At 43.6% G+C, this 19,020-nt stretch overlaps 2 protein-coding genes across 4 annotated transcripts in view; one reads left to right on the top strand and one right to left on the bottom strand.

Annotated features, from left to right (window-relative positions):
- LOC126953607 (uncharacterized PE-PGRS family protein PE_PGRS54-like) overlaps positions 1 to 18,649 on the top strand; it is a 121,035-nt gene extending 102,386 nt beyond the window's left edge. The window contains exons 2-3 of one of the 3 annotated variants that reach the window (XR_007725272.1): positions 14,114 to 15,199; positions 17,277 to 18,649. Coding sequence is in view for 1 of the 3 variants with exons in the window: in XM_050789103.1 (XP_050645060.1) it covers positions 14,114 to 14,192 (79 nt within the window). In the remaining 2 variants the exon portion in view is untranslated. Of the gene's footprint in view, positions 1 to 11,542; positions 11,754 to 14,113 lie in introns of all 3 variants that reach the window. The other 2 variants (XR_007725274.1, XM_050789103.1) reach the window with 2 other exon arrangements.
- The window catches only part of TRAF3IP2 (TRAF3 interacting protein 2), a 47,388-nt gene that overhangs the window by 24,805 nt on the left and 3,563 nt on the right, over positions 1 to 19,020 (bottom strand). The window contains exon 2 of the mRNA XM_050789050.1: positions 8,599 to 9,429. Coding sequence (XP_050645007.1) covers positions 8,599 to 9,421 — 823 coding nt within the window. The 5' untranslated portion in view covers positions 9,422 to 9,429. The remainder of the gene's footprint in view (positions 1 to 8,598; positions 9,430 to 19,020) is intronic.

The raw sequence follows: 19,020 nt of genomic DNA, 5'->3' as shown, positions 1-19,020 counted from the left end.
CGCCCAGTTACTTTATCCCATTCCCTGTTTTGCTTCCTTCATAGTTCCTATCATGGGTTTGCATAAGTAAGCATGACTTTTACCTGTCAACTTCGTGCCTGCCTTCCCTACTAGAACATAAGCTCTGTGAAAACATAGACTGTGTCCTCTTGCTACCGTGTCTCCAAGGATAGCACCGGCACCCAGGGGACGCTCAATAGATGAATGAACGAAGGCTCAATAGTTACAAAGCCGACTTACAGAAAAAGAGAAGCCATTTAGGACTGCACAATCTATTAATACTTTCTAGGGCACAGGTCTCCTATACTAGGAGCCCCCAACTCCCAGGGCACAGGCTGGTATCAGTCTGTCGCCTGTTAGGAACCAGGCCACACAGTGGGAGGTGAGCAATGGGTGAGCAAGTGAAGCTCTGTCTGTATTTAGAGCCGCTCCCCACCACTTGCATTACCACCTGAGCTCCGCCTCCTGTCAGATCGGCAGCGGCATTAGATTCTCATAGGAGCGCAGACCCTATTGTGAACTGCGCACATGAGGGATCTAGGCTGCATGCTCCTTATGAGAATCCAAGGCCTGATGATCTGTCACTGTCTTCCATCGCCCCCAGATCTAGCTGCTGGAAAACAAGCTGAGGGCTCCCACTGATTCTACATTATGATGAGTTGTATAATTATTTCATTATATATTACAATGTAACAATAATAGAAATAAAGTACACAATAAATGTAATGCACTTGAATCGTCCCCAAACCATCCCCCTCCCCAGTCCGTGGAAAAATTGTCTTCCATGAAACTGGTCCCTGGTGCCAAAAAGGTTGGGGACCACTGCTCTAGACTATCTTAATTCTCTTCTGCTGTCCATCTGTTTTGGGGGTTTTTTGGTTTAATTGGTGTCTCCCTCCAGAAGTAGGAAGGAGAAAGACAAAGTAAAAGAGGAGAAACTTTGCCAGTGGCCTTAAAAGCCTTTAAGAGGAAAGAGCTGAAAGTATCTTGGGAAGTTTTTAATGTTTGAAGCCATTTTTGCTTCCTATATCCATTAATGAATGGCTAATACTGTTTTATTTGCTTTAAAAGGACTACCAAGCTCTAATCACAGGGTTTATTTCTTTTCCAGAAAGCGGATGTTAGTGCTGTTAATCAAAAGCCTTTGAATCAAGGTCATATGATTTCTAACAGATTATTTCCCGCACAACATGTTTTTGTCTCATAGCAACAAATCATATCATTAAAATCACCAAGGCATGTGGGGCTAAGTGTTTGATTAGCTGTAACTTTCATTTCAGAAACGGCCACCTGTGGTAAAAAGTTATGCCAGTTTATGTGAGCAGATGAAAATGATACACCTCATCAATTTCTAAAATTAGGGTACTGACAATATAGTCCTCCATGCTGTCCTTTTATTGTTGAAAACAAAGGAAAACTGAGTATCAATGGATCAATAAAAAATGAGCATTCCCTTTTGTAAGTGGAATCTGACCAGCTTTGTCTGGAATTTGACTGGTTGTATGGAAAAGGTTCCTAAATAGGCTGGACATGCCTGTAATCCTAGCACTTTGGGAGGCCTAGGTGGTTGTATCTGTTGAGCCCAGGAGTTTAAGACTAGCCTGAGCAAAAGGTGAAATCCCATCTCTACAAAAAAAGAAATACACACACACAAAAAAAGAAAAGTTGCTAAATAAAAACTATGTTTATCAGGTAAATGATCATCTTTTTCATTGCTCAAGCTTTAATCATTTTTTTCCAATTACTATGACGAAGGCTTGCTAATTTACTTGGATACTATACATATAAAATAAGGGCTAACATTTATTGATCACTTGCTACATGTCAAGTACTGTTCTAAGTTCCGTATTGAGAATTATAGAGTTCAATTTTCCATTTCCGTAAAGAAGTTTAACTCAGAATAAAAATCCAGATTCCTCACCACGGCCTGTGTAGCCTTCATCTTCTAGCACACCATTCTCTCCTTGCTCACTCTGCTAGGCCGCACTGGCTTGCTTTTGATATCTTAATGACATCAAGCTCCTTGCTTCCTTAGCTCCTTGCTTCCTTGACCTTCTCATCCTTTAGGTTTCAGCTCAGATGTCTGCTTAAAGAGACATTCTCTGGCCAACCTGTCTATTAATGTCTATTCCAACAGTTACTTCCCTTACAGCACTTATAATTTGTCATTCTGTTTTTGACTTCTATTTCTTATCCATCTCTCCAGTAGACTGTGAATTCCATGAAAACAAGGACCGTGTATGACTATTTGCTGAATAAAGTGATAAGTGGATGGACAGGTTCTGTTTCCAAATTTCACTGACTCCCTTCTTTGCTTCCCTCCCAGACCAAAAAAAAAAAAATGGCTTTTCCAAGGCTTCATATCACAAAGACTCTACTCATGATTAAGGCTCACTCCTTTCCCCAGGAAGTAGAGAACAGATTTCTTTTTATTCATTCAACAAATATTTATTGAACCTCGATGGCCAGGCACTTGGCGAACAAAGATAAATAGGATACAGTTCCCTTGGGAGTACCTCAAAATAAATGGAGAGAGAAAGAAAATCTGCCTGTCTGTGGGTGTCTGTTTTTAAACACAAACCCACACTAGTTAGTGTGTGAGAAGGGGAGACATATGAGTCGACAGCCACCTACTTGAGAATCCCTGTTCAGAAATAGCTTTCCCGCGGACTTGTCCCCAGTGCCTACAATTCCATCAAGAGAGTTTATTCTGTAGGAGCGGGAAGGTGGGTGACGTGACAGACAAATGATTTGCTAGCATGGTAACTCCTCAGTTCAGAGGCAGTGTTAATCACAAAGCAGAAATGAAAATCTTGCACAATCACGAATGGGCGCCCAGGACTGTATGTTATTTGTCAATCCTGTGATCTTCTTGGCCTGAGTACACACGATCCTCGTGTTACTGAGCTTTTACCACTTGGAATGTGGAAACCAAATCCTAAATGAGGTTTTCCATTTATCAGTCGCAACATGCAACATTTTTCTTCCTTATTAAGAATGGTATTAAAAGAGTTTATGAGAGAGAAATAAAATCTGATTTTCAAGTTGTCAAAAAAACATCGTGATATAATGCAATCAGTTTAGCCAGGAAACAAAATGGCCAATATAAACTGTTGCAGGAACTCCCACAGCTGTAAGCAGCTGTGGTTCCTGAAAGGCAACTCCTTCTTTATCATTTCTTCCATCTGGTTTCTTTTTTCCCTCACTTTAATTGTGCATGCATTCTAGCATACAAATCATCCCTTTTTTTTTTTTTTTTTTTTTGGTCCACAGGTACAACTGTACCCATGTACCCATAATTTTATTCTATTCAGTCTCCTTGGTAGAGAAAGCAATAATTTTATCATAAAATGAGGGCTCTCTAGACTTAATTCCCTCTCTTTTCCCAAATATTTGCATCATGAGTTTCATTTGATTGCACAGCCATGAACTCCATGCTGGTGACCTTCAGTGGAAGGATTCGGAGGCAGCAGGAGGCCGACTTTTCCAGGGGGTGGGGTGAGGAGAAAACACAGGCTTATTCCCTTTCTTATTTTCACCTACTTTGAAAACCTTTTTTTTTTTTTTCACATGAAAGAGGTGACCAATAACCATTTTTGCTTTACCTTGCAAAAAGCTTAGATATGCCATTTGCATGGTGATTATTATTTATTTATATATTCATTAATGGGTAAGGAAGTAATGCTCTTCTAAAGCCGAGTAGAGCCACGTAGCCATGGTTTCCACTGCACAAGCATCCCTTAGGTGAACAGCTCTTTTGAAGTGGTTTTGTTGGCAATTAAGTGCAGTTATAGCCCTGACATGAAACTAAGCATTTGTACACCTGCCCTGAATGCTTAAAATCTGTGCCAGTGAGTGGGATCTGGAAGTAGAGGAGCACCCTGCAGAACTGGGCTGCAGGATGCATTTAAATAATAACAATAATAACTAAAAGCTGTTAGTATTGAGGGCTTACCACCAGCCAGCCACTTTCCTGTTGCCTTTAATACATTATCTCATTTAATCCTCACAGCAACCTTCATGGGAGTCATTGCTGCTGGAGGCCTCATAAATATTCTAGGGTTGCAATGCCCTGCAAAAATGCCATCAGCACAGGCAACCCTGACCCTCTTCTCTGTGGTTAGATGGGAGCCAGGGCCAAGGGACATGCAAGGTGAATTGGGGCAAGCTTGCCTTCTGTACGTGCTCAGTTTTCCTTTGTTCTTTTCAGTCTTGACTCATTTCTTAATTATAGAAGTAATACCTGTTTGCTATTTTTATTTTTATATTTTTTATGTGGTTTTGTTTTTGTTTTTAAGACTGACTCTCATTCTGTTGCCCAGGCTGGAGTGCAGTGGCACGATCTCAGCTCACTGCAACCTCCACCTTCTGGGTTCAAGTGATTCTCATGCCTCAGCCTCCCTGAGTAGCTGAGATTACAGGCACATGCCACCATGCCCGGCTAATTTTTGTATTTTTAGTAGACAACATTTCATCATATTGGCTAGGCTGGTCTCGAACTCCTGACCTCAAGTGATCTGCCCTCCTCTGCCTCCCAAGGTGTCGGGATTACAGGTGTGAGGCACTGCACCCAGCCATTTGCTATTTTTAAAAATCAACAAAAGTATATGAAATCAGAAGGAAAATATACCTATCTCCTCTTAATTCCCTGCTCCCCTCCCCACCAAGATCACCACTAGATCCTGCTAGACTTAATACGTATATATAAACATAGATAGTTTAAAATATATATATATGGATGGGATCATCACTGCAGCTATTGCCTTTAAACTTAATCTTTTTGATGTCAGAAGGTGTATTCAGTGCAACATGGGCCTAGTAGTCCATTGTATACATAAATCACAAATGACTTATCTGGCCCTTTATTGCTAGGCATTGTAGTTGTTTTTGTTTTTACTCTAATGCAACAACACTTTCATAAACATTCTTGTTCTTGTATTTGTATGTGCTTGTTTAATGTTTCTATAGGATAGATTCCTATAAGTGAAACTGCTGGGCCAAAGAGGAAGCACATATAAAATTTTGATAGGGAAACTGCCTTCTGGGAGATTGCACCAATTTACACTCCTATCAAGAGTGACTGGGAATATTCATTTCTCTGTAACTCCACCAACACTGGATGTTGTCCAAAGTTTTTAATTTTTGCACAATGAATCAGGGAAAAGGTATATTTAAGACTTTTGCACTTCTTAAATCTAATAATGCTGAGCTTGGTTTAATTCTCATATTGGCTATTTGTATATCTTCTGTAAATTATTCCCCTCTCCTATCCCCATTCTCTTCCCTCTGCCTTTCAACACCTCTTTTTGCCCCCAGGATCCTACATGTCTCTCCCCAACCCCTTAACAGAAGGAAATAATACAGAGAGCAAGGGGATGGTGAAATGCTGAAAGAAAGCGGGTCCTGGGGCAATAGAGACAAAAAGTGTTCCCAGTCAGGAGTGTTTGCCTTTTAAAGGAACCTGCCCCAACGGGACAACGCTCACCTCCAAAAACTGGATTGCCAATGGCGCCGTTTCAGCTCCAACAACAGGAAAAGTATTTTCCAGTGGGAAGTATTTTCCAGAGGGTCCATTATAACAATGAGTCAGTGCTGTTTTTGTCTATCACAATGAGGCTTTCCCTTGCTAGTAGTCAAAGTCAGCTGCTTGGGACTGTATCACAAAGCCTTGACTTAAGTATTCACACTTCTTTGCATTAATCTAAGGGGTTAATCGGAAGTGCAGTTAAAAACGTATGTATGCAATGTTGGCCACATCATTGCTTACTGGATCAGAAAACTGGAAACTATTTTAAATGTCTGACAATAAAGAACAGGTTAATAATAATTTGGTAGATTCACCTGATGAAATACGATGAAGCAGTTTTAAATGATTCTGGAATAAGTACACTCAATGTCACTGAAAATTATTTTAATTTCAGATTAAAAATATATGAAAAGAAAAAAAACACTGAAAATTAATATGTCAAAACCCTAATAGGGAATTTTATTTGGGTGGCAGAAATATGAAAACTTTTTTTTTTCTTTTTTGAACTTCTGGGCATTATTTCAATTTTAGGAGTGACCAAATATTATAATGATCAGAAAAAAAATTTTTTTTTTGAGATGGAGTCTCACTCTGTCGTCGCCCAGGCGCAATCTCAGCTCACTGCAACCTCTGCCTCCTGGGTTCAGGCAATTCTCGTGCCTCAGTCTCCGGAGTAGCTGGGATTACAGGCACCTGCCACAACACCTGGCTAATTTTTTTTGTATTTTTAGCAGAGACAGGGTTTCACCATGTTGGCCAGGCTAGTCTCGAACTCCTGACCTCAAGTGATCCATCCACCTCGGCCTCCCAAAGCGCTGGGATTACAGGCGTGAGCCACCATGCATGAGCCACCATGCGTGGTGAAAACTTACCTTTAAATGCAGATTAACAGAATGTTAAAAAGTAGTTTATGGTATTATTCTCAGAAATTATTCCTTTTAAACCTGGCAATCACTGAAAAATACAGCCTTGACCTTGCCAACATTCAGTTCTCAGTGATTCATACTTAAGGGAATCCACCACCACACCCACCCTATGACTGGGCGCTTAGAGCAGGCGGTGGCATCCATGTGCTCCCACCCTGTTGACTTCCCAACATTTATACACCACGTCCCAGTTTTAGGCATCACGGGCTCTTTCTCCCTCTCCAGCCCAAGGCCCCATTCTCCTCACACCCTCCTGCTTCCCCAGCCCCCACCCTCATTCCTGATCTCACATTCATTCTTACCTATTTCTTCCAAGCATCTTCTAAGTTACATTTCTCTATCTCCTCTTTGTTGTTTTTTTCTTTTTTGAGTTATGAATTACTGTGTTGCTCTCTTCACTTTAGGAAGCTTTATACTTAGTATACATGTACTAGTATGTAAATTATGGTTGATTACAGCATTTGTAATTATTTCTATAATTTATTTTAAAGCTGTGCATCAGGCCTTTGGTCAGGCACTTCTTACACTCTTTGACCTACTTTATGTCTAGTGTTTATTTGCTAAGAAAAATATCACATCTCACAGCCCTGTGTTTCATCTGTAAAGCCCTATTGTTATTTTCCAGGGGCCTCAGCGGAGATTTAACATCAAGAATGGTGGTAGGGGAAAAAAAAAAGGTGATAGAATCTTTTATCTCAATCTAAGACTTCATCACTTTCAGAGATGCTTACTGCACTGGTACATATTATTATTTCAGAAGTAGTTTATTGAGAGTCTAGTATGTGCCAGACACTGTGCTTAAATTCTGGGGAATTACGAATTGAAAGTACATGTTTGCATTTGCAGATGCACAAAAGCTTGCAGTCTGGAAGGAGAGGAGACAAGTATATAATCAGATGCCATGCTGGTGTTAGGTGTCCCAACAGGACCAGAGCAGGAGGGAGAGAGAGGACCTGAAGGAGAACGTGATCTGGGGAGGTTTTCAGAGGGACACTTGAGCTAAGTCTCAAAAAATGTGTATGATGGTGGTTGCATAACTCTGTGAAAATACTAAAATTTATTGAATTTTGTATTTAAAATGGGTTAAGGATAAACCTTACAGTATGTAAATTAGATCTCAATAAAGCAGTTTTTTTAAAAGGTGTATTGAAACTGGGTCAGACACACCAGAGGGAGCAGAACATCCCGGATAGAGAGAAGAGCCTGGCAAACGCATGGAGATGTGAACCATCACAAGTAGGGGGACTGCCAGTCTTAGAGTGGCTGGAATGTAGGGTAGCTGTAGATGGCTCAAGTGTCCAAAAGGGTTTAAGCAGCAAAATCACAGACGCAACTTCATTTTCATGTAATGGCCCGAATCCCAGAGTCTCAATGACATTCTGGGCATCTTCTGGTTTTTTGTTTTGTTTTGCTTTGTTTTTCACTAAAAGCCCTTTCTCTGCCAAATCTAAGATGGGGAAGAAACATGAAGAGAAGGAAGAACCCACATGCCCAAAGATCAGAACAAAAAATACATTTTCTAGAACTCACTTGGGTCATCTCTCTGCTTCTAGGCAGGTTTGTTAAACTAATCCAGACAGAGGAACCTGTTTTGTCCTTAAAGGTCCCTAGAGAAGAAGACTCCAGTGGGACAGGCTTTAGGCTAAGAAAAAGCATTCTCGGCCAGGCGCGCTGGCTCACGCCTGTAATCCCAACACTTTGGGAGGCGGAGGAGGGTAGATCACGAGCTCAGGAGATCGAGACCTTCCTGATCTCACCATGGTGAAACCCCGTCTCTACTAAAAATACCAAAAAATTAGCCGGGCGTGGTGGCGGGTGCCTGTAGTCCCAGCTACTCAGGAGGCTGAGGCAGGAGAATGGCGTGAACCCAGGAGGCGGAGCCTGCAGCGAGCCGAGATTGTACCACTGCACTCCAGCCTGGGTGACAGCGAGACACTGTCTCAAAAAAAAAAAAAAAGAGAAAAAGCATTCTCTGAAGGCCCTTTGCAAATCCAACCACACGTGGAAAGCCCCTAGGTGAAGCAGAATGCCCTCCCTGCATTCTGACCTGTTCATCCCAGTCTAGTGACACAAAGCATTGATGTGAGGCCCTTGTTTCTTCAGTCACCCAGCCCAGAATGCCCAGAGGAGGTCAAGATCACTTACATGGCACCTGGTGATCGGGACTTCCAGGACAATGGTAATGATAGTTCCATGGAGCACGTGGGGAAAGATTGGGAGGCAGTGCACATGCTGGATACCACTGAGGTTCAAACTGAGGGAACTCCCTGGACCTGAGAGGTCTGGGGAGGTCCTGGGGGTAACACACGGAGGTGAGGGGCAGGGGCCTTTCCAGCTGCCTGATGCCCAGGACATCCTGGGGCTGGGAATCATATCCCGTGTCTATGGTTGGCAGATCCAGGCCTGCTCGGTTCCTGTGAGGCTGGGGCCGCTGTACCATCGCCTGGCTACTGCCCGAGGAGTCTGCTGAGGCATTAGGTAAACTTTGGTCTGATTTGTCTGAGTCATGGCCAGTGTCAGGAGAAGCTGCTGAAAGCTGAGATCCCAGCCATTGATTATGTTTTTCCATAAATGAAAACGGATGCTCTGCAGGGAGGACTCCAACCACAGACTCAGACTCGGGCTCGCTGACTGCAGAGCACCCAGAGGGGAAAGCTTTGCCTGGGCCTGGGTGTCTCCCGCAGAAGCTGTCTTCACTGTCCTCCAGAACTTGAGTGCGCAGGCAGGTGACCTGCTGGGATACAGGCCGCTGGTGATTTGCAAGTTTCAGGGTTGCGTGAGCTTGAGAAAAGTCCCTGGAGGAGTTGTGAGGCGTTGTGGGTACATACAAGCTGATGGGTGCCATGTTCCTTGTATTTGGAGCAGGTGGTTCTGATTCCTCTTCCAGGGAATATTCTGGGATTGGTTTCAGCAACTGACTTGGGTATGGTTCTGATTCATCGACCTCCACAGGAATGCTTCGGTTCATTCTAGTTTCTGGAACAAGAAAAAACATGCCACAGCCTTAGAAGACGGATCAATTCTTGGAGTCCTCACTTTATGACCTTAAGGGACCTCATTCAGGATGTGGTTTAAATTAACATTGAGACACCAATGTGCCTGCAGAGCCCTAATCCATAAAATTGTTTACTTATCCTCCAGGCAAAAGCACTAATGCTTATTAAGATATTTTATCTGGAAGGCAATTCAAAGAATATGATGGGACCATCCTGTGGTAGAAATCACTCACCAGCAAGGGGAAAACACAGATGAAAATCAACTGCCAACTATTGAGGAAAGAGAAATTATCATAATGTGGGCTGCTTCGTGTGTGCTTGGAATACATGATGAAATAAATCTTAGTAACTGATATGGAATGATGGCTAAGATGTATTAAGTGAGTTTTTTCTAAAAGCCACGCGCAGAGCAGTGTGCATACTATGCTGCTATTTTGTGTAAAAAATGAGAGGAGAATGTGCGTGTGTTTGTATGTGCATATCTGCTTGTATATGTATAAAACGTGTGGAGGAATCATAGACATTGCTACACTGGTTGCCTTTGAGGATGGAATTAAGCTGGGGGAGAGCAGTGGGAGGAAGTTTTCACCTTTTGAACTTTTATAATTTTGTTCCATTTGACTATTGCCTAATTTTAAAAAAGAAAAGTGTTTTCTTTTAAGCAAAGAAAGAAAGCCCAAGTTTAAAACATATCGAAAAAAGGTCAGAGTGACATTTTCTACCTAATTTTAGGTCATTTGGAGGACTTAATTCCCTCTGGGCACTATGCCTGCAACAAAGGTAGCCATGACCATCTGGTTTGTGATGTAGTTGAACCAGCAAGGCTCGCTAAACTAGACCTTAGCCTGCAGAGCATTTAGCCCACAGTCCAGGCAATACTGCTTTTAGCTGTAAGAAGAAGAACTCTTAATTAACCTAACACAATGAGAAAGAAAACCAGCCCTCTCTCATCATTAAACTGGTTGAGGTGATGCCTTGACTGGACGGGGAGGAGGAAGGCAGTCCACAGGACTGCACAGGAGCAACTGGGGGTTTGCAGGAGGCTGCAGAGCAGGGGTTGTAAAAGAGCAAGCAAGTGAAAAAGAAGAAATCCTAGAGGGTTATTCTATGCAAGGCTAGTACATAGCATACTTCAAATACCAGAGGGAGAAAAGGGATTGTGTCTGGATTTAAAAATTCCTACTTTGGATCCATGTCGCATTTCAACCACAAACACTGACTGAGGGCTCACTGTGCCTAAAGTCAGGTTACACAAATTATGGTTCTAAGACAAGTTTCGGAGGGCATGAATTCACTTTCTCTTGGCCCTCGTACCCAATCCAATGCGATCATGACAGCATGCATCTTGAAATGCTCCCCTTACACACAGATGGGGCCAGCAGTTTGCCACCAAATGTACTTAACGGCCTCCAGAAAGATACCTCTCTACTCCCTGCCAAATGAATGCTCTTTGACACTCTTCTCCCACTTGGTATCAAACTTACCCACCTGCCGCACGACGACCCTTGCTCCATTTTCCGACACAACAGAAAACTCAACTTCTAATTTCGGGCTGGCCTTCCCTCCTTCCCTCCATCTCTCCCTTTCCCTGTCCTTGTCCTTTTCAGGCTGTGCATGTCCTCTGCTCGTTGGTTCTGCAGAAAAGGGGACCTCATCAGCTAAAGTGAGCGGACCTTATAAAAACGAACAAGAGCCTGCCAAAAGCACCAGTAAATATCGCAACTGTTTATTATTTTTAAAATGTTCAGCTGAGCGCAGTGGCTCAGGCCTGTAATCCCAGCACTTTGGGAGGCTAAGGCGGGTGGATCACCTGAGGTCAGGTATTCGAGACCAGCCTGGCCAACATGGCAAAACCCCGTCTCTACTAAAAGTACAAAAATTAGCTGGGCATGGTGGGACGTGCCTGTAATCCCATACTGAGGAGGCTGAGGCAGGAGAATCGCTTGAACCCGGGAGGTGGAGGTTGCAGTGAGCTGAGATTGCGCCACTGCACTCCAGCCTGGGCAACAAGAGCGAGACTCTATCTCAAAAAAAAAAAAAAAAAAAAAAAAGTTCACCATTTTTTCCCATTCTTTCTTGCAATTTTTCCACAGTTATTAAATTGGATGTGCCACACAACATGCTCTTCAGCTGGTCGGAAAACAAAAGTATTTTTTCAAGGCCTAGTTGAGTGTTGTGTCATCTTCTGCATGCACTTGTGGGCCCACAGCTGAACCGGAGGCAAAGAGATGCAAAAACCGAGCTGACTAGCAGGACTAATTCCTGTACTCTATTGTCATGGGATTCGCTTTCAATCCCATTCAGGTACAACTATTTACATTCTCCCTGGGTTTTCCCATGTGAATACCTTAGAAGTGCTTTTCCACCCACATTAAAAAAAGTTGCATATTCCACTCTTCTAGCTGAGGAGCCATCAGGGGGCTTGGAGGAGGCTTTAAAAAAAAAGCGATGAGGGCAGTCATCTCACAGAACTGGAAATCTGAGGTCATCCTCTGGTGGGAATTCTGCAGTTAAAACTGGTCTGGGGCTAGGCGTGGTGGCTCACGCCTGTAACCCCAGCACTTTGGAGGCTGAGGCAGGAGGATTACTTAAGCCCAAGAGTTCAAGACCAGCCTTGGCAACATAATGAGGCCCTGTCTCTACAAAAAAATTAAACAAATTAGCCAGGTGCGGTGGTGTGCGCCTGTAGCCCCAGCTACTTGAGAGGCTGAGGTGAGAGGTCACTTGAGCCCTGGAGGTCCAGCCTTCAGTGAGACGAGATCGTGCCGCGGCACTCCAGCCTGAGTGACAGAGCGAGACCCTGTCTCAAAAGATAAAAATAATTTTTAAAAAAACTGGGCTGAGTACCCTTCCCCCACACAGCTGCATGGCTGGCTTCCTTTCTCCGTGAGGTCTTTCCTTGGCTGTCACCTCAAGGAGGTCTCGCTGGTCGTGCTCTCTCATTCCCATCTCCCTTCCCTGCTTTACCTTATTCTCCAGCAGTTATCACTGTCTTATATATCACCCAAATGTATATGATACACACAAATATCTAATAATCTCTTGTTTGCTCATCACCTCTCCCTTCTCCCAGAATATAAACTTCCTAAGGGTGCAGTTTTCTCTTTTCTTTTTCTTTGTGATATGGGGATCTTGCTCTGTCGCCCAGGCTGGAGTGCAGTACCTAGATCATGGTTCACTGCAGCCTCAAACTCCTGAGCTCAAGGATCCTCCCATGTCAGCCTCACAAGTAGCTAGGACTACAGGTGCACGCCATCGTGCCTAATTTTTTTTTTTTTTTTTTTTTTTTTTTTTTTGAGATGGAGTCTTGCTCTGTCGCCCAGGCTGGAGTGCAGTGGCACAATCTCGGCTCACTGCAACCTCTGCCTCCCAGATTCAAGCGATTCTTGTGCCTCAGCCTCCTGAGTAGCTGTGATTACAGGTGTGCGCCACTGCGTCCAGCTAATTTTTGTATTTTTAGTAGAAACAGTTTCACCATGTTGGCCAGGCTGCTCTCAAACTCCTGATCTCAGGTGATCCGCCTGCCTCGGCCTCCCAAAGTGCTGGGATTACAGGCGTGAGCCACTGTGCTGGTCAGCGTGCCTGACTTTTAAAATTTTTTTGGGGAGATGAGGTCTCACTATGCTACCCCAACTGGTATTGAACTCTTTACCTCAAGCAGTCCTCCTACCTCAGCCTCCCAAAGTGCTGGGATTGTAAGTGAGCCACCACATCTGGCCTGGGAGCATGATTTTTGACTGTTCTATTTACAGCTATATTTTCAGCACCTACAACTGCACCTGGCACATAGTAGGTGCTCAATAAAGATTTGTTGAATGAATAAATAATTGATGCCTGTTTCAGAGAGGGGACAGACAGGTCCATGTAGCTGGATCAGTGACAATGAGAATGTTGTCAACAACAATGTTGGGGAGCAAGGAGTATCTGGTGGGCCTGGTCCTCAGAGTTCTTAAAATTATGCCACATGGGTGACCGACCCTTCCCTCTCCTTTTATTTTCCTCTCAAGAACATTGGTTAAGTGCCCACTATGTGTCAAGCACCAAAGTTAGGTCTGGGCCATGCCCAAAGGTCCTGCCCATGGGCAGGATTGGCCACAATCCTTACTTGCAGAATAAAGGAGATGCCATCAGTCATGATGGGAGCATCTACTCTTAGATTGCAGGCAGGGAGGTGCTGGTCTTTGTGCCTCTGCAGAGCTCCACCCAGAACAGAAAAGGGTGGGGCATGCCTGCCGCTACCACACGGCCCCTTCCGGCCTCAGACCCCTGCCTGAACTGGCAGAAAATGGGCAACCCTGCCAACTCTCCTTAGGCAGTCATAGAGAACAATTACAAATGCCACGTCAGGGGGCCACAGACAGATTAATGGGTTATGTCAGGGATGGCAGTTTTATCTGTTTTGTCTTTAATGACAATAGTGTAAAAATACTAAACATTAAAAAAGAAAACAAAACACTCAGTATCTCACCACTGTGTTTTTAAAATACAAAAAACCATTCAGCAGAGGGTAAAGCGTGTACTCCGGGTACGCACAGGTGGGCATGAACTGGGGACAGAGGTGAGTCCTGGGGATATACAACTGGATGGAACAGCTGTGCATGTGAGCCTGGTTCTTGCTTGTTCTGACCTGACCCATTTTTCTGTTTTTCCATTTTTTTTTCCAGGCTTTCTCCATATTTACGTGCTTGTAACTCTGGCATGACCTTTGCTCCAGTCTCTACCAGAGGGCGGCACCTGGATTGAAGTGGAAAAGTCCTGTTTTCCAGCCATGACCCAGGGAGCAAGCACCGACTCCTCAGGGGAACAGGAGACTTGCCAACTAGGACCCTGGGAGCCTCCATGTTGGCAGTGCCCTGTGTCGTCTCGGGCTCACCAGCAAATCCTCGGGGGAAAGCAGGGCTGGAGGGTGAGGACGCCCAGAAGAGTTCCTGGCTCCGAATCCCTCTCTGAGGCTCCCGATACAGATGCCCAGGCCCCACACCCAGAGACTCTGAGTATTTTTGTTTATCGTATGTAAAAGACTAGTGTATTTTTGTTTAAGTCTCACAGGTAAACAAGTTCTCTCATACTTTGTCAAGGGAAATGTAATCTGTGCAATTTGGCAGTAACTATCAGAATTTTAAAAGCGTATGCCCTTTGACCTAGTCATTTCACTTCTAAGAATTTCCCCTGCAGAGGTATGTATATCTTGTATGAAATGAAGAGGCTATGAAAACAGCCAACGCCGCAGTGGTTATAATAGCAAAGACCGGACACAACCCACATGTCTAAAGGTTCTGATGTTTAAAACTGTAGTATATCTGTACAATGAGCACTCCACATCCTTTAAGAATGAGGAAGGGCTGTGTGAACTGAAATGGAACTATCTCTAAGATGTATTAAGTTAAAAAAATCCAAGAGTAGCACAAAGGAGGGTATGCCCTCCTTTGTATGATAAAAGGTCGTATATCTGCCCATCTCAAATGAGGTACAGTGGTTGCCTCTGGGAAGGGAACTGGATGGCTAGGAATGCGATAGGAAAGAGGTTTGCTTTTCAGAACATTTTATACCATTTAAGTTTTGTCACAAGGGCGCCTATATTGACTTAAAAGATAAAAAATGAAAAGGAAAGGCTCTGCTCGTGATTCTGATGCTCACAAACATTAAGAACCAATGCGAATGAGGAACTCATGAGACCGCCCAGGAAAGAGTGAACATGTCTCTTCAAATATCAAAAGCCATTCAGCAGAGGCTGAGAACACATGCCTGGGGTAAGCATGGATGCACAAGAGCTGGGGACAGAGGTGATTCCCAGGGACACACAACTAAACCCCAAAGACGACAGTAGCTTTTCTTTCTGGCTTTTTTTTTTTTTTTTTTTTTTTGAGACAAGGTTTTGTTGCCCAGTGGCGCAATCACAGTTCACTGTCACCTTGCCCCCCTGGGATCAGGTATTCCTCCCACCTTAGCCTCCCATGTTGCTGGGACCAGAGGCATGCACCACCACGCCTGGTTAATTTTTTTTTTTGTAGAGACGGAGTCTCGCCATGTTGCCCAGGCTAGTCTCAAACTCCTGGACTCAAGCAATCCTTCTGCCTCGGCCTTCCAAAGTGCTGAGATTACAGGCGTGAGCCACTGCACCCACCCTGACAGGAGCTTTTCATCTCTGGACTCTCCTCACCATTTGGACTGTGAGCTGTGGTTCTAACTTTTGGATCGGACAGGCATCTTTCCTCAAATCTGTCAGTTTCTCTTTCCAGGTCCCTCGCTTTGTCTTCCTTTTTGCCTCCTCGGGCCTGAGACCTTTCTCTGGGCTCCTCTACTCTGCCCCGAGCTGCCTAGTTTTGCGAATAATATCACATCCAGATGTCAGCAGCCTGACGTCCATGTGACAATGCTCCCTTGGCGTCCCAGTGACAGATTTTCCCATGCTTCACCTTCTCTCTTTTTTTATTTTTCTGTACACAGCTCTCAGTCAACCCCCCTGAGCTGCCTCCAACTCTTTGCTCATGTCTGTTTCTAGCAATCTTTTCCTCTTCTAGCACAATCTTCCTTAACTTACCAGTTTTTTGAATCAGAGCCTCTTAGTCTTCACAACGCTACCTTTCTGATCTCACAGTTCATCAAAAAGCTCTTCGCCCATCATGCCTGCCTCCCTTTCTTCAGGTCCATTAGACTCCACCGTGGCCTGTGTGGGAAGCAAGTCTCTCCCAGGACACACATGAACAGGCTTCATGCCCACATCCACAGTGAACTGTGGCTTCTGCCTTCCAGATGGGCTTACCCTAAATTGACACATATTCCTAGGATGTGGGAAAATATGCAATACTTAAATGCAAAGGCTCTGGGTTCAGACTCCCTAGGGTTAAATTCTCCCTGTGCCAGCTAGCTGCATGGTTAGATTTGTGATCTTGACAAAGTTATCTGACGTCTCTGGGCCTCACTTTTCTCATCTGCAAAATAGGGAAAAGAGCAACACTTCTCCTTAGGGGTGTGGTGAGGATAAAGAGTAGATGTAAATGAAGTGTTGAATGTAGAGCCTGGCCCATATCAAGCTTTCAAAGAGCAATGGCCATTTTGTTATTTTTAATGCAGCTACAACTGCAGTTATTATCTGGCTTTGGAGCTCTCTTTTTAAAGACAGTATTCCCTGGTGCTAATACACCCAGGTGCTAATACTATTCTTTGAAGCTAATGTATAGAGACCATATCTTTTTAACAAACATGTATATATATGAGTCATTTCCGGCACATTTGATACACATCATCTCCTTTGGTCCTTAAAACAAGCCTAGGCCATAAGCAGGGTAAGTGTTACCACTTTGCCATTCCTGTTTTACAGAGGCTTAGACACATTGAGAAGCTTTTCCATAGTCACTTAACAAGTGATGGGTGAAGCCAAATCAAGCCTTTAGATCTCCAAGCTCTTTCCATTAAGCCATATAAATCAGGGGTTGGCAAACTTTTTCTGCAAAGGGGACAGATAGTAAATAGCTTACGCCTTATGGGCCACATGCTGTGTCTGTTTCATATTCTGCTCCTTTTTTATTTTTTATTTTTTAAGAAAAAACACCCTTTAAATATATAAAAACCATTCTGAGCAACAGGCTGGTGCTAAAAACAGGTCATGGTAACCATTGGCTCTAGGGTTGTAGTTTACTGTTGATATAGATTGTACGCTGATAAGCCAAAATACAAACCTAATGAAACTGACATACTTAAGAAACTTTACTCTTTGTTAGCAATCATTGCTAATATTTATTGAACGGTTACTATGTGGGAAATGCTGTTCCAAGTGTGACAGATGTATTAATTTACTTAATCCTCACACCCACTCTAATTTCCTAGGTACTATTGTCAGACTTATTTTACAGACGGGAAAAGGGAAAAGCGAGGTATAGAGAAGGTAAGTACCTTTTCCAAGTTCACATGGCTATTCCGTAGCAGAGCTGTGATTCAAATCTAAGCGGTTTGGCACCAGAGCCTGTGCACTTAACTGCTTGCATCTCGGTGGGGAGCACTGACTGGTTCAGCTATTGGGAGGGAAAAAAGGGGATGGGGAAGCCACCCGCATAACCCCTAGCAGATTCTGGAATAAATATGCTTCAGAGCCATCCGCCTTGAAGCTGAGGAGGCATGGAAGCAGGCCACCTGTGTTCTGTACAGCATCGCCAGGCTGGAAATCGCCATGGCTTTCCTTCACGCCATTACAATAGAGGATACAGATGAGGCTGCAGAGGCATGTTGATTTGAGAAAAGCATTTGATTGGATCTCATTAAATTTTAATCATAAACTGAATTCAAAATAAATTGAAAACTGGTTGACAGAGCACCAACAAAGGGTGATGATAAATGGTGATGCATCTAGAGGGGAGCTGTCTTCCAGGGGACAACTCTAAGGCAAGGACGGATGGGATTTAATGAAGGTGTTCTGTCCCCAGAAGAAGACAAATAGCGCAGCAAGGAACAGAGGAAGGGCAGGAGTGAGCAGCCTGAGTAATTAATAAACCGTATTAACAGCTCCTCCATAATCAGGCCTTGGTGATCACAACTGCTTGGATTTTTTCTTAAGGTTTTTTTGAGTCAGGAATAGGTTTGAAGAGTCCTGGAGACACACAGCATGAATATTTCAGGCGGACATTAAAAAGAAATCTATACATTTACAGCTGGGAGGATCCTGAGATCTACTTTGGATCAGAAACTTTCAATTACAAGGTTCCCAAGGCCTTACTTCATTCCCCAGAGAGTAATCTTTTTAATAAATGTCCAAAAGTCATGGATTTAAAAATATATGTATTTAAACTCATTAATGTCCTTTGTTTACTGCCCAAATGCATGCAAACTTTCATAACGCTGTTTTGTTGAGTGGAAGGTTGGTTTTGAGTAAACTGTTTGGCTCAGATTCAAACTCCAGTGAACAAATACTTCCAAGTTTACTTGCAGAATTTCCCAAACAGAGAAGTTCTTCCACTGGGCTTGCCAGAGGACTTGAAACAGTGGTGAGCCCTGGAAGGAAGGGAACATTTACTGGCCCTTGGACATAACCCAGCACAGTAAGACTCACATCAGGCTGAAGGCGGTGCAGTGTGAACCGACCTGATTTGAGGAAGTTTGCTCTGGGACTCCTCTGAGCTACTAAATGAGGAGGAGAAGGACTAATGGGAACACACTGACTCCATCACATCAGAAGTTATAATAAACATTTACAGAACAACTTCAAACCAGTCCATGTTTTTTGTTTGTTTTTTGTTTTGTTTTGTCGTTGTCATTGTTTTGGTTTTTGTTTTTTTGTTTCTTCAGATAAGATGGTTTCTCTAAGCACACGTGTGATCCCAAATTCAGCCCCAGCCACGGAGTGAAGGAGAGGAAGGGGCAGAAAGGAAGAATCAAGAGAGGAAGAGGAAGGGAGAGAAAGGAAGAGAAGTAAGGAAAGTGGGGAAATGCTGAAGGATTTTTTTGTATTTGCCTTTTATTGGTGTAGGAGAGACACTTAATTAACTTGTAATTTGTATGTAGTGCTGGGTATGAGAAGGGGCAGTTGGAAGGGAAGGGAAAGAATGAATATAGGTAAAAGGCAAGAGGATCATAGGGT

Source organism: Macaca thibetana, chromosome 4 (assembly GCF_024542745.1).
Source record: "Macaca thibetana thibetana isolate TM-01 chromosome 4, ASM2454274v1, whole genome shotgun sequence".
NCBI lineage: Eukaryota > Metazoa > Chordata > Mammalia > Primates > Cercopithecidae > Macaca > Macaca thibetana.
Note: the sequence above shows the minus strand (reverse complement) of the source record. Positions and strands in the feature narration are given on the sequence as shown.